At 43.7% G+C, this 15,886-nt stretch overlaps 1 protein-coding gene across 4 annotated transcripts in view; it reads left to right on the top strand.

Moving 5' to 3' along the window:
* The window catches only part of Prkn (parkin RBR E3 ubiquitin protein ligase), a 1,182,118-nt gene that overhangs the window by 688,498 nt on the left and 477,734 nt on the right, over positions 1-15,886 (top strand). Inside the window, exon 7 of one of the 4 annotated variants that reach the window (XM_021186391.2) lies at positions 4,969-5,377. The exons of the other annotated variants lie outside the window; for them this stretch is intronic. Within the exon in view, the coding sequence (XP_021042050.1) occupies positions 4,969-5,023 (55 nt within the window). The 3' untranslated portion in view covers positions 5,024-5,377. Of the gene's footprint in view, positions 1-4,968; positions 5,378-15,886 lie in introns of those variants that run through there. 4 annotated transcript variants of the gene reach the window in all.

The raw sequence follows: 15,886 nt of genomic DNA, 5'->3' as shown, positions 1-15,886 counted from the left end.
AAAAAAAAAAAAAAAAACAAAACAAAACAAAACACCTGAAGGCCGGTCCATAGAGGGAAAGCTGAGACAATGTGACCCTTCTGTGTAACTATGCAGAGCGCCATAGGCTTATTCATGGCCATAGACAAGACCCTCGGGAAATCACTAGGGAAATGAGTGCCATACCAGGAGGCATGATGGGGTCCTGCAGGGAGGACCTTCAGATCCATGGGACAAGGGGAGTTTCTGACTCTTACAAGTTTTCAGGAGGCAAGGGAGGGGCAAGGCCCATTCTCTGTGATCTAGCCTGGCCTTGCCTGTGGGGCAGGAGGGGACTGGACAAAGGTAAAGTTGTGCTTACAGATTCTCTTGCAAGGGGAAGGAGAGACCACAGGGCCCTGGCCAAGTGTGCTCTCTTTCATCAACACTCTTCAGGAGGGGACAGTAGGGGAATGGGGTTGTCTGAGGGAGACTGAGGGCTCTAACCGAGACCTGCTAGGAAAACAAGAGCCCTACTCTCCAGTTGTTGATAACGGCCAAGCCATAAATGTACCCACCATGGCCAACTCCACGCTCCCAGTGTGTGCGCTGTAAGTGACGATTGTGAGGGGACACTTGTGTCAGCTCTGGGACAGTATGGGGTGTCCCTAGAACCCCTTCACTTCTGTCCTTATTACACTCTCAATGACGCTGCTTCACTGCCTCTCTCTGGAGCCAGATGTTGGGCACATAGCAACATCTGAGCACGTCTGGCTTTACTTTATTTAGTTCTCTCTTAGCTATTAGTAGCTTCCTGAAGGTGAGGCTCATACCCCACCTGGTGTAGGAGAACCAGACTGGAAGGAAGGAATGTTTTCAGTGCATCTTCTGGGAGCACTGAGCCTCGGGCTCTCTTTGCTTGCATCACAAATCATGGTCCCCTGCAGCTCTAAACCACCCCCTGCCTAAAAAATACACCTACTTTGGATGAAGAAGATAAATATATGCAACGCATAGGCTGTTTTAACCTATGTAGGTTGTGATTTTCCCTTAATCATGAACCATAATTTCAAAATAAGAACTGTAACGTCCTCCATCCCACCACACCTGACCTCCGTTTCTGACGTCACAATTGGAGGCGGGCAGGTATCGCTGGTGTCTCAGAAGACTAGAGACCATTTTGGCATCTGGATCACAGGGAATGCTGACTGCCAGTCTGCGGATGCTAGAGCAGTGCTGGAATGGGGGTGGGGGCCACTTCAGAGTTGTCCTGGAAAGACACTCGTCCCCAGTGTCACCTGCACCCTGGGGAAATAGTCACATACAAACACTTTGTATTCTACTTTCCCCAAGTCCAAGAAGAAGTCTGCCTTCTATATTGAAGTGGGCATTTGCCTCTATGCCTTAGAATGGGCAGTGTTTGGAGAGAACCTGGCATCAGTACCACACGCTCTGGCTCATCACCTCATGAGTCTTCTGGGCTTGGCTGCAGGACCAGCTCTCTGGGGCTAGAGTAGAAGCCGTGTTGCAGGGGACTTTCTAAGAAGCCCCATAAATAATTATCTCTAGGAGGCAGGAAATGTTACCACTGTACCACTCTGTGTTAGATCTCGTTGAATGGGCTAAAATGATGTAGCTGTGTGGTAGAGTGCTTGCCTGATATGCAGAGGCCCAGAACTGCAGGGATAGATCAATAAATAAGCAAACAAGCAAATAGTTTGAAAATACTAAACACTGCGTGGCTTATAATAAACTTATAGAGCATGCTAAATAAGAGATATTCATGTTAGTGTTTGCTTTAGAAACAGGTATCTCCTACCTCAGAACCGTCTCTCTCTATAAATTAGATCTTCACTGCTCTGTGGAGTTGTGCATTCAGATGCTGTTACTTCCACATCCCAAAACCTTGATACAGGCTATTTACTAGAAGAATGGAGTGGAATATTTAAAATCTGGACCATCTCAGAAAATAGGAGATGTGTCCTTCTGGGAATTTTTGTGACAGCCCATGATGTGACATGAGTAGGTCCAAGTTCTGGGTTACACAGAGGAGTGGGGTAGTACTCCTTTCTTGTACTCCAGATTCCATTCATTTTGCCCTCTGGTTTAACTTCTCCTGACAGATAGTTGATTTGGGTTTCCTCTCAGCCCAGTGTATTCACCATGCCTCTCTCCCACTGTCTGATTAGCTGGGTGGCCTCCTTGCTACCATTCCCTTTAGCATTGTTAAGGCTCCTGCCCAGGGCCTTGTTTTTTTGACAAGCAGGGGGACCACATGTGTCCCCGGCTCTGAGCTGCTTTTGACTTTTATTAATCTGCTGTGTGTGATTCTCCTTTACATTGTGACGGTGAGCCTCGTGTCTGGGCTCGGGTCTCATCCGTGTGCTCAGAGAACCAAAGTCTGGCTTCCTGGTCCTGCTCCCCCTTCACAGGTACCTATCACTGCCATTTCAATAAATTAAAGCCCCATCTCTCCTTTGAATGGTCCTGTTTACCTACTGTCATTTCCAGAAATGCTTTCTTGAGAATTTGAGCTTTAAATTTGTTCTACAGTCCCCGAATTCACTTAAATATTCCATTTATCTGTATTTTAATATATTCATTCCCTACTTCACTCTATTCTATAACACACTCAGAGGCCAATGTCTGGAAAGCAGCCAGCCCTCCAGAAACATCCATCGATAAGTGGGAAAAATATAGATGGCTTAGAGAATTTATGGAAAGTAGGCATTAGGTGAGCATTTGGCAGTTCTGAACTGATTGAAAAGTACCAGGTAATATTTCCAATGGGCTGATGTGGAAGGGCAAGGCATCCAGTGAAGAATTAATGTCGATAAAGGTGGTGTCATGTGCCATACTGGTAAATGGGAAAATATACATTAAAAGATAAGTGTTTCTGTGAATCCCAGCTCTGGCTGGTAAACACCACACACCTTTGGTTGGATCTCATTTGTCTCAAGGTCAGAGCCCTTTGTAAATATTTCATAAGTGCACAGAGATACAATGTAGTCTTTTAATGTCCTCAGTGTTTCCCTCAGTGTGATATTAGCATCACTTAGGGGAGAGTATGTGTCCTCTCATGGGATGCCTCATAACTGTCACAAAGATGGACTTAACTCCAGAAGGTGTTTCCAGCCAGCTTGTTTGGGGACAATAAAAACTACATGCCATTGTTTTCCTGAATTCTCGTATTTCCAACCTAATCTGCATTCATGGCTGGTTTATTGTGGCTCCCTCACTCTGGTAAACTCTCATGGTCACTGACCCTGCTGCAGGTAGAGGACAGCCATGCTGCCCACCTTGCAGATAGCATGGACTGCTGTGAGAACAGCTGCCAGTCTCAAGAAAGACATTCAGCAGGCGGAAAAGTCTTACAGTCTTCCCCTTATTTGCCCTTGACTTCAACCTGGGGTTTTGCATTGGTCAGCAAAACCCTGAGTTACATCACAGTTGAGATTTTGGGTGTTCTTTTTTAGACATCGCCACAGCCTTTTTGCCAGACCTTCTTTCCATGATAATTACAAAGGAAACAGGAGTGCAAGTCTACAATGGTGATGGGGTCACTGCCTCAGCATCCCTAAAATTGTACAACTGTAACCTGAGGAGCCATAGCCCCCAATGTGCTAACCCATTGTAGCTAAGACTCCAAGGGCATGAACATTTAACCAACTCAGCAAGCCCTGTGTAAACTCTGTCCATTCATCTAGGTCTGCCCAGTGCCAATGAGAGATGCAACTGCCAGCAGACTCTACAGCCTTAGCCAGGAAACACCCATTTAGCAATCAGGAGTGTGACCCACAGTAGCCACGGTGTTCTCACACAAATGAGACCATGATGAGAGTGGCTGTTCGTGCTTCCTCTTCCTTGGCTGACAGATGAAGACAAGTAGGTCTGTTCTTGAGAATTGTTGGGAAGTACCTAAAAATAACATACCTGAGACGTTTATGAGCAATGCTAACCAACATGCAGGTGCAACACACAAGCTCTGTTGGCTGTGGCATAGTGCTGACGCCTAACACCTGTAATTCATTTTCCCTTTACCTTAGGAACACAAGGGCCCTATTGGAGGGCATAAAACTTTTTCAAGTGGAACACTTTGTAATTTAGAGGGCTCGTTCCGCCAGACTAATCTGATTGCTCATTACGATTCATTTGTAATATTTTAATTTTGCATATTTAGTTTGACTAGAAGATTGGCCAATGTGAGACAGCTTGAAGTATCAATTACAGGCATGAGTTATGGGGCATTTGTGGGGCCTTTTGCTTCCTTCCAAGTTGCTTTGCTATAGTCATCCTTCTCCAAAATCAATAATCAGAGATTGGGTCTTGATTTAATTGAAGACATAGCAGATGATAAAAGCTTTATCTATAGCTCTCACAGACATTCCATACACCACAAACAACATTACTTACCAAAGCAGGAGAACTGTGTGCTTCTAAGACAAAATGTGGTGTGGAGGAGACAAAAATGTTTTTTTAAAAAACTGCCACAGTCTGTCCCTATCTGTGATTTCTCCACCTTGTCGTCACTCTGATGATTAATCAGTTAAACATTTATGTTCAGTAGCATCCATAAAGAAAGCAGACCTCTTCCTAGAGAAGGAAGATGACCCCGAAGGTCTGTTCTTCTGACTGGCTAGATGGCTGGCAAGAATGTTTGCATGTCTGATACCTTATTAAGGATCGAGGAGACGAATGGATTTTACTGTGCTCAGTGATGAGACCTGCACCTCTCTCTCCTGGTGGTGAGGATCAGAGTTCAGAAAACTCAGAACCATGTCCCAAAAGACAGGCAATGGAAACCGCAGGTTTCTAGCATGAGCCCAGGAATGGCAGAGTATCACCCATATGGGCTTCTGCTTAAAGTGATCACAGCCAGAGGCTGCACAGGAAAGGAATGAAAACAATTTATAAGTATGTTCTATCCTTCTATAGTCCTTTCTTTTACAAAAGTTAATGTCTCATGAATAAATCTAAGAGCTGAATTTTCTCATCATCTGAATTTTACAGTCATCTTCCACTGTCATCTGGTGCCTTCGTGTTGACTCAGCCTCATCTCCACTGAAACCTGTTCTTTAGGACTGTGCAATAGGTCGTCACCTCCTACTGATAACAAGGCAGCTTCTGGTCTCTTGGCTTCCTTGCTTCCAACGGCAGCATTGACTGTACACCCTTCAGTCCTACCAAACCCATTACCTGGTTGATTTCTTTACCGCTTAACTTCTCCAAGGTGCCTATTTCCACACACAGTTTCTTGTCTTCCCCAGGCCCCCATAGGTTTATGCTCATGAAGCGCCTCACCTCATGAGTTTGCGCTTCTGATACAAGACTTTCTGGGATCCCAGCATGAGCCCTAGAATCCCCTGGAACCTAGGTTTAGTCACCTATCTTCAATAGCCTCTTTTAAAAGTGAATTCTTCTTTCTGTGAGCATAACTTTCTCTAGATGACAAGAGGCAGAGAAGGACCAGGGGTGGGGAGAGGGGTGTGGACCAAAACTCCTTTACTTAATCCCCCGCTGTTAAAGGACAAGTGTTAATTGACAGAGACCAGTGATTTTTAGCCGCAGAACAAGCATGAGAGCCTTAAGTCTCCAGAAGCCATCAGCTTGGCCCTTGTCCAAGGCTGTGTCCCACTTCAACACATTCCCACAAGGCCAGTCAGCCCTCCTTCCACCCCCAACAACAACTAATGGTGAGAAAACAGAGAAAGGGGCTTATGCAATATGGCCACACTGGGGATGAACAGAGAAGCCCAGAGATATTCCTTGTCCATCTTCAGACTATTGGTATGAGGTCTATTTTGAATCGGAGGTAGAGATGCAGGTAAAGTTTGGCAAGCACAGTCAAGGTACAGTTCTGCCCATCACCGACCCACTGTTGTCTTGTCTCCCACCAGGCAGTCTGACAAATTGTCAGGGCTGAGCATGCTCTCTTTCTGGGGGTTAAGCCTCTTGTGGCCGGCATCAGGAAAGTTTAGCCTTCCTCTTCTCCCATCATGAGATTCCTAGGGAAATCCAACTATTTAGACAGCCAAGGGAAAGTATATCTTTAGAATATGCTTTTGGTTACAGTTCATTAAAATATTGGTTCCACGACTATTCATTGTCGTGCTAAGAGACACCCTAACTGGCTACCAGTGAGGTGGCACCTGACAGCAGACAGGCTGTGCAGTCTCACTACATAAGAAGCTACACTGGGAGTTGGGTCTTCTGGTGATGCACTGTGGACCTCTCCGTATGTTATCCTTACCCTCAGAGTGTCAGTCAAGTCACAGTAAGCTAGTGCTGGCTTTCTGAAGCTCATGTTGAATAATGTATTCCTTTCCTCATGCCATCTCTGCAGCCTCCTCTCAGAGCTGACTGCTGTGGCAGAGGAGAAGAGAGAAAAATTGCCTGGCTTAGTGGAGTTGGAGGGAGATTTTATCAGCGTGTTTAATAGCTAGGGTTGGCATTCAATTTTGAATTTCCCTGCTGTGGCAGGGGAATGTGTGGCTCTACATTACCTTTCCTTTCATTCTTCTCAGCTATATTTCCTCTGGAAAGTTTTCCACTGCTCATGAAAGCTACCAAATACAAGAAAGATCAATAAAAAGTTTTAAAAATAGCGTCCAATAAGTGGCCCATAAAATGCCATTGTTATAGCATAAAGTACAGCCTTGTCTTCTGAGATAACATCTATTACCACTTCAGATCTTTTAGTTGGCTTCAAGTCCTCCATCTCAAATAACATAGATGTGGGGTCAGAGGAAAAGAACGTCCACATTAACTGAATGTAGTAACAAGTAATGAGGCTCCTTTAACTAGTGCTCATACTCTGATGCTTATAGATAATTCTTTCTAATGAATTGAACAATACCTCAAGCCAGATGTTGACAAGAATGTCCTCATAAACGCAGTCAAGAACAATCAGTAGGAACCATGGGAACCACAGCCACGTGGAGGGTTCAGGTTCACACAGGACACAAAAGGAAAGGGGTTTCAAGGGTGAAGATCCCCAGAGGAACACGACTCCAGACACAGAGAAATATAAGGATCAAGCAAGATTTGTTATTGGAAAGCATTTAAGATGCTAACTAAGCCATGGTGGCATATATCTGGAATCGCAACACTGGAGAGTGGGTGGCAGAGGCAAGAAGATCACCACGTGTTCTAGAGGCCAGCCTGGACTTTGTGATAAAAAGACTGTCTCAAAAAGGGAGAGGGGAAAGAAAAAGGAGAGAACGAGACCAAGGTCTGAGAGAAGCACTAAAAAGAAACGAGGTGGGCCCCAGAATGAAAATATAGTTTTGGAGCTCACCTTGATAAGTTTAATTTTAGTTCAGTAAATAATGGAGCAGGACAGAAGAGCTTAGAGTGCATGTAGGTGTTCTCGTGGCTATTACTGAGGAATTCTAGTTTTCAGTCAGTCGTTGTCAGATTGAAACTCAAGAGAGAATTAAGAGAGTCCTGTAGAGTCTAGAGATGACCATGATAGAACAAGGTCTAAACAGAAGGAGTGCATAAGGAGAGAGAAGTGAAGACAGAAGTGAGGCGTTGCATGTGATGGCCACAGACAGATTCCAAGGGCTTATAGCAGGGCTGGTGGATGAGGTGTTAGCAAGGTGAGCGGCAGAGCTTATGGAACATGGGGAGGCTTGCCACATGTCAACACAGGGGACGCTCACACCATAGAGCACACAAAACCAGCTGGAGCCCAACCAACCATGAGTTATGGCTTGACCAAATATCTTCCTCCTAAAGGAATTCACTATGTCCTTCTGTTGGGGCACATAGTGTGTTTAAATAATCGGCAATGCAGAGATGAGTTAAATGTTTTTTTTTTCTAGAGGACTACAATTTAGGAAGAAATGCAGACACATTTGGAGCAAGTCTCAGTCAGAACAAGTGACAGAACCAGAAAGACCCAGCTCCTCTTAAACTCTGAGCTGTCTGTCATCTCTCACTCACCAGTAGCCGGCAGTGGACATGGTGGTTATCATTGTTGAATTGAAATTTGCCAGTCATCAAACATCACATATTAAAAATACCTCGTTCTAAGCTCACAGAAGCTCCACGTGGGAGATGCTGGTGACTAGTGGATTTTTCACAAGTGGAAACCAAGGCTCAGCTCAGGCAAGGAGTGGAGTATGCTTGCCTTCCGTCCATAGTAAGACTAAGCATGCTGATACAGACTGCGTGAGGAGTTAGCCCAGTATCTACTGAAAACAGCAGGATGCACTATGGGATCTCTTGTTCCTTAATGAGAGTGGAGCTAACTGACCTTTCTGGGGACAGGCCAGTGGCCACACTTCACAAAGTCAGTGCTGCACCAGGCTGAAGGGTCACTACAGCATTGCATGGCTCTGCTTTCAAGTACCTGTGTATGATATTGATGAAAATGAACAGGCAGTGCCTTTGTTGGGAGTCACCAACAAAAAGCCATCTTTGATCTAGCACTTAAAAAGATGGACCTGGAGAGACAAATTCATGGAGTGTGTTGAATAGACTGCTGCTTCCTCCTGTCATGCTCATTGGCTAGATAGTGATCAATTTCATTAGATTACTATTATTTTAGGGCTATTAAAAGGAAAGCACTTTGGAATAGCAAAGGTTTCTATTGACATCACTAGAATTGTTTGCTTGACTTCAAACTTCAAGCTTCTGTCCTTTGTAGGTCAGAGTCAGAGGCCATCAAATGATGGAAAGCCAATCCATTCTGAGATTTTTCCAAGAAGACTCGGAAGACATCTGGATATGGACTCACCAAGGGCATCCACCTTAACACAGGCCACCTTAACACACTGGCCTGTGCCTCTTAGGAACGAGTCATGCTCCTTACCCACAGTTCCCTGTCATAACATAAGTCTCTCTGTGGGAAGCTACAGTTGGCTCTAACTGCTGTCTCCATGGGTGGACTAGGCATTTAAAACCCTCTGCCTATGAAGAAATTAATGATGGCATTTGTCTTTCCCTATAAAGATGTGTGCATGTGTGTGTAGGTGTGTATGCATGTGCAGTGTATGAGTGTATGTGTGTGTACTTTGGGTGTGTTTCTGTGTGTGAGAGAGAGAGAAGGGGAGAGAGAGAATAAAGAGGGAGGGGGAGGGAAGAGGAGAGAGAGAGACAGAGAGAGAGAGACAGACAGACAGACAGACAGACAGACACTAGGTACCTGACAGAACCAGTGTCATCTTACCTCCAACATCTCTCCAGTTTCATCCCCACATTAAACTGTAGGACCCTTGAAGGTGGGCACAGAAACTTCCAGGGTTCACTTGTTGTTTCAGCATTAGCTTCTCATCTCCTAAAGAGCTTTTTTTTTTTTTTTACTTTGAAAAATGCTTATGTAGCAGAATGGTTCTGAGCCACCCTGGGGTTGTATTCCCTTCGGGACCTCAGTGATGAGAACTTCAAGCAGGAGAATGATGACAGTGGGTACTGAGCTCTAGCCCTCTCTCTGGGACTAAAGAAACCCCTCTCCCCTGCTTTTAAATCTGGAGGGCTGACTCAGCACAGCCATGAAACTATTTTCACTCCCATCACTTTCAATTACTCTGGCCATTGGCAGTGGTGTGATCTCTCACTTTGTAGCCAGGCTGGAGTCTCCCTCAGGATACTTTATGATAAGTAGCTACTAGACCACAGGAATCCACTTCATTGTCTGGCCCCTGGCTGTCTGGTTCCCTTGATGGAAAGTGAACCTGTTGAGGAAGAAGAGAGTGTTCTAGACCTTCTGGGTATCACCTAGGAAATGGAACCATTTGTGCTGTAGAGTGGCCTTGTTTGAAAGCTGCAGTGATGGCTTCCCACATACCTTGTGTATTTATTCACACTAACTTGAATTCTCTTCCCCTTCCTTCCACACTGTGAATCAACAGTTCTTAGAATACAGTAAGACTGTGTCAGATGAAGATATTTAGAGCCAACCATTGGACTGAGGTAGTGAACCCCTGTAGAGGAGTTGGAAGAAGGATTGAAGGAACTGAATGGGATGGCAGCCCCATAAGAAGACCAATAGTATCAACTAACATGGACCCCTGGGAGCTCCTAGAGATTAAGCCACCAACCGAAGAGCATACATGGACTGGTCCGAGGCCCCTGACACCTATGTAGCAGAGGACTGCCTTGTCTGACCTCAGTGGGAGAGGATGCACCTTATCTTATAGAGATTTGATGCCCCAGGGAAGGGGAATACCTGGCATGGAGCACCCTCTGAGAGGCAAAGGAGATGGGGGATGAGGTGAAGAACTCTGATAGGAAGACCAGGATGGGGGCAAAGTTTGGGATGTAAGTTAATAAAATAATTAACTAAAAAAGAGAATACAGTTAGACTTCTGAGGGTGCAAGAGGGACACAGTAAGTTCTTCTGAGGGTGAAAGAGGGTTATATTCCTGATTGAGAACCCTCTCTATTGGGGGTACATTAAACAAAAGCTAGCCCCCGTCTTTCCCACAGCACCACCTCAGCACTTAGAAATAGCATAATGACACACTGCATCTTTTAGCCCATGAGACTTCAACTTAGCAAGCTTTCTCTATGTGTAGCATAAACTAAACCACTATGTCGAGACATGATTTGCTCCTGCCCTACTTCTGCCCTTTCCACAAAAGAGTCTGTTATCATGTATGTACCTCCTGTAAAACCCTGCAGTACTTAAGGATATTTAATAATAAAAGTCTGCTTGCATGCATTTTCATGTTCTTGGATAAACCCCGGCCACAATTGCTGTTCAGCATGTGCTTTGTGCTTTGTTTTTTGTATTACCAGATTACCTGGCCATGCATTTGTGGAGTGCTGATGGGAGTGAGCTCAGTTTCCAGGGAAATCACACACACACACACACACATACACACACACACACACACACACACACACACACACACACACACACGCACACATGAGAGAGAGAGAGAGAGAGAGGCAGATGAGAGAGACAGAGACAAAGAGACACAGAGAGAGAGAGACTGAGATTTAATTTTGCCTTATCACCCTGCCTTGGCCTCTGCCATAGATGAGTGCAGACTCTGCTCCTTCTTTCAGCCAGGTCTTCCCTGCTGACTGGGCCCATCCTTGGGGGTGGGGATAGTCAGTCGCTCCCCAAATGTCTTACAACACAATTGAGAGATAGATACTCTGACGTTCTCATTTCTTGAGTGATTATTTAGAGGTAATAAAAGTAACTCATTTCAGAAAATTAGTTGTGTTGAGGAGCCACTGGTACCTGCAAGGCTCCCAGTGATCTCAGAATGTCTACGTATCTTATAGCTGGTCTTCAGATGTGGGGGGTCTGTCCAGTTAACTTCAAGCTATCTCCAGATTTCTCTTCAAGGCCATGCTTAACTGAATCTCTGGTCCCGTGGGATAGGGCATTTCTGTCTTTCATCCTCTGAACTTCAGCTCCTTTGAAACTTTTTTTTCCCCATTCATTGATATACCAGCACGGACTAACAAGAAATCGTAAATTCAAAGCACAGAGCCACTTCTGTAGGAGTGCAAGTGGTATACCGTAGACAGTTGCTCACCTCTGATAGGACAGGGTCTGTAGCATAATCAGATGCCCATTTATCAGGGAACAAAATGTCACACTACCCAGGCTTCTATATCACCCTGAAGTCAGGTGACAAGTTCAGGCCCTTAGGTTGCAGAAGCCTGATGGGTCCCTCTGTGGCCAGCTCTCTGGGAAAGGGACATACCTACAACACTCTGCCTTTTCCTTCTGCACTGCAGAAAGAGAAAACAGAGAGATCAGAGGAGATACAAGATCCAGAGGCAGAGTTCTCTGAATCGTTTCGGTAAGAAAATGATCAAAGGACTTAAGTGAGGAAGACAGGTGAGCATACATTGTTCTGAGGACTTAAAGCCTTACAGTTGGTCTCTCTGTTGTTAGTGAGAGAAGAACTAATTCAGTTTTAAATACCATATGATCATATAGAGGTTTCTCTCCATGCATAACATGCAAAGGGGCCACATGTAGGAGCTTTCCCCAACATCAGTATAAGTTACATGTACTCCCTAAAGTAGCCTTTTAAAAAGAAAATGTACATTTATATGTGTATATATGTGTGCATATAGTGTGTTTATATATGTACATATGCATATATGTATATATAGTGTTTATATGTATACACATATATGTGTATATATTTGTGTGTATATATTTATATATATGTGTATATGTGGTATATACCAAAGAAACAAATTGCAGTTCTAATTCTGGAGTTCAGAACTCCTTAAATGGTAAAGACCCCTGCTTCAAAGCAGAAAATTTGGGGAATCTTTACACATATACCCTCATTTACTCACTAAATGAACACTAAGTCCCGCTTTGCACCTTTTTCTTCCAGTTAAATTATGTATTTATCAATTGCCTTTTACAAAGGACCTAACTGTCCACGGCCCACGGTGATTATTTAGGGTGCTTGCCTGAGCATGGGGAAATTTTTCCTAAGCAAAGGCACGTCTCCTGTGGCCACACCACTGAGCCTTCCAGGGACTGTGTGACTCTTTCTAGTCTACCACCCAAGTTATGTCAAGCTTTCTCCTCTGACTGCCAGCTCTGGGGTCTATAGAGCTCTGCCACACATCCTTCCTCATCTCCTTAATGCAAGTTTACCCTGGTGCAGGTGAAAGGCTAGGGTGACATCCCTACTGAAGGCATCTCCAGTAAAGATCTCAGCACTGAGGTGCCTCCTACTCCTACCCCATTCACCACATACACGTGTGCTGGGAAGCTCAGCATAGATAATACAAATTAACTTTATAACAGGGGTTCGTTTGAATCTAAGTATTCAGAATGGGGTGGGAAGAATACCAATTTACTAAACATTTTGAGATTTTTCTTTCTCCCGTAAGCATTCTCAGTTTTTTTTTTAACCCCATCTGAAATACCAGGAATATGTGCAGATTCTGCATTGCAAAACCAAATGTGATGGGATGCCAGGAGCCGTGGCTGCCACACACCAAATATTGTCTGAGATGAATTAAGCTCTGCTTCATCCCAGAGGAAAAGAAGAAAGTTTGCCAGGCTGAATGAGATTGGCAGCGAGAAGAGGGACTCGTCCAGGAATAAACCTGACGGTGGAGAGTAGCAGCTTAGGAGGCAAGGCTCTTTAAAGGATAGAAAATCAGATAGCTCTCTCACTACTGTAAAATAAGAACCAATTTTCCTAGGATTCCAATGGATAAATCATCGCATTGCTTTCCCGTCACACAAGGGAGAGGGCAGAATAATAGAATTTGGGAAATGGAGAGCTGAGCTGAGAGCACTCTGACCCCACAGTCAGAATGAGAAGCCCCAAGGCCCCTGGCTGATGTTCTAGCACATGTAGTTTCAAATATATATTGATTTATTAAGTGTTTGATTTGGGAGGGCAGTAAAATTACTTTACTATATCTTACTTTAAGTTTCTTGGCAACAAATAATAGCCACCCTCTAAATATTATTTTTAAAGCAATCACAGCTACTTGGGAGCTCTGTTTTCTCAATTAAATCTAATTAGTATTTTCTTTTTGCTTTCTATTCTCTCAAGTCTTTTCCACCAGTTTACAAATATCCAAATGAGAAAGTTTGCATTTTGAATGCTTTTCCCCCATCAGTATTATTTTTTTAATTGCCTTAGCATTCATTGGTGGTTTTATTCTTAAATATACATACAAATCCTAGAACATGTATGAGCCACTATGGCCACCATTATCATCACCGTGGAGCACTTTCCCTTCACCCACCTCCCCACTGCTGGCCCTCATAGGTATTCTTCCTCTTGTCTCCAACTTGTGGAGCCCTGTGCCAGGCTTCTGCACTACAGCCCTGTCTTTCTGAGATGCCAGTGGGTGATTCATGCTGTGGAGCACACTTAGGACCTGGGTCTCCCACTCAGCCTGGTGCCTCTGCCATCGCTCTCTGCTGAGGGATCCTAGCTGTGCTCTAGTGTGTGCTAGTATTGTGGTACACTTGGCCAACTCTTCTCCCTGGAGAACATTTAGGACATTCGGTCTCTAGCTTGTGGCAGCTAGAAAGAGAGCAGCTGTCGGCACTCATGAATAAGCTTCCTTTGCACTTGAGTCTCCTTGTCTCCCTGATTTTCAGAATTTAGTTATCTCACCCCTCTTGACATTTGGAAAGAAATTGTTTGTCTGTGGCCTTTGGAGATCCTGGTTCTTAGGTTCTCTGAACTCATTTGCAGGGCTGCTTTCTTAACTTTGTTTTTTCACAGGCAACATGAGATTGGCTGTATTTTGTAAACCACCATATTTTATATCTTTTTATCTTTTCTGGCCAATTTTGTCTCCACGTACAGTTTTCCTGCAAAAAGGACTAGAAGTTTGGCTTCTTATTTTCCAATTCAGACACACTGGTAAAAATGTAGAATGTTGTCTCCCTCAAAGTAGACTCTTAACATCAAAGATCAAGGTGTCTGCAAGGAGACTTTCCAGTAAGTACTAATAGGCTCAAACCCATTGAAAAGTCGGGCATGGTGGTATGTGCCTGCAATCCTAGCACATCAAAGACTAAAGCAAGGGGATTGCTGGGAGGCACAAGCCAGCCTTGGCTACATAGAAAAGCCTTGCTACCAACACAGGACAATAAACAACATTGTGTCTCAGTGAAAAATTCCATTTGAAATATTTTACACTGATTTCTAACCTTTCTAACACAGATATGAGCGTTTCATAATGAACATAATTATATTTTAAAGGAGTCATATTTTAAAAAACAAAACAAAAAAACAGAAATATTACCAAACATATGCTTTTTAATCTTTTCCTCAACAGCTCAAATTTCTTCAGGAACAAGAAAACCTTTTAGTTCCTGGTAAAGCTTAGTGCTACTTAATGTGACAATGCAGGTTTTACATATCAAAACTATCGGCTATATGGCCTTCTCCTGGCATTCACCTTGATATCACAGTATAAAGTCTAGAGCATACCCATGTGGAATGCTGTTTTAAAGCTACTCGTTCTCAGGGGCTTCTGCTCTGCTGAGAAATTCTATTTCCTAATTAAGATATTGAGTCAATGTTTGTGGATCACAGAGTGAGTGTCAGTGTGTTCTCCAAAGCTAGGCAGCTCATCACCTACAGTCACATCAATGGTCTTGAAAAGATTCAGGAAGTCATTGGAAAGAAACAACTCACTCTAGTTTTCTTTGGATGGACTTTTGAGGGTTCCACAGTAACATGAGTGTTGAAACTGTGAGGTCACATTAGTTCACAGTTACCCCTGATTCCAAGCAAACTGACAGGGAGAACTTTACTACATGGTAGAGTTCTAATTTCTTGGTAGAGTTACTTAACTATTTTAGTGGCATCTGTTGGGCTTCACAAATCTCCGCTTCCATTTTCTTGCTCAGCCCCTTACTATAAATCACACAGTGAATGAAATTCCCTCCAGAACACTCTTTCTGTGGCCATTTTTGTGGATCATTTTTCTCTAGTAAAATGGTCAGCCAATACGCATCCATCAGATGGTGTTCTTCAGTCAAAAAAAAAAAAACAAAAACAAAAACAAAACTACTCAAGTTGGACTTACATTGGTCATACATAATGTTATTCAAAATAAGCTATCTGAGTAAAGCTATCACTCATGCCCGCTATCTTGGGGAGGTGATATGAAACTCGAGTCATACAGTGAGGAGCATGCTTGTCCAGCAATGCAGCAACCCTTCTCTCTTGCATGTATTGTAACCTTTCCTCCCGAGAGTCTTCACGACACATTTCTGTGCATCTATCAATGGAAATTTTACTTGGAAGATTGTGCACTCCAGTGTGCACCATGCAACTTGAATAGAAGATTTCCAGTTTTGTTGAAATAAGGGGAACGTTTTCCTAAAAGACAGAGATTTCTTTTTCTTTTTCTTTTTCTTTTTTTTTTTTTTTTTTTACTGCTAGAGGAATAAAGCAAGAAAAACAAAATAATAAATTTCTGAATTTTTACATTAAAAGATGTGTGA

The sequence above is a fragment of the Mus caroli genome, chromosome 17, assembly GCF_900094665.2.
Source record: "Mus caroli chromosome 17, CAROLI_EIJ_v1.1, whole genome shotgun sequence".
Lineage (NCBI taxonomy): Eukaryota > Metazoa > Chordata > Mammalia > Rodentia > Muridae > Mus > Mus caroli.
The sequence above is the reverse complement of the archived record's forward strand: the minus strand, read 5'-3'. Positions and strand labels throughout refer to the sequence as shown.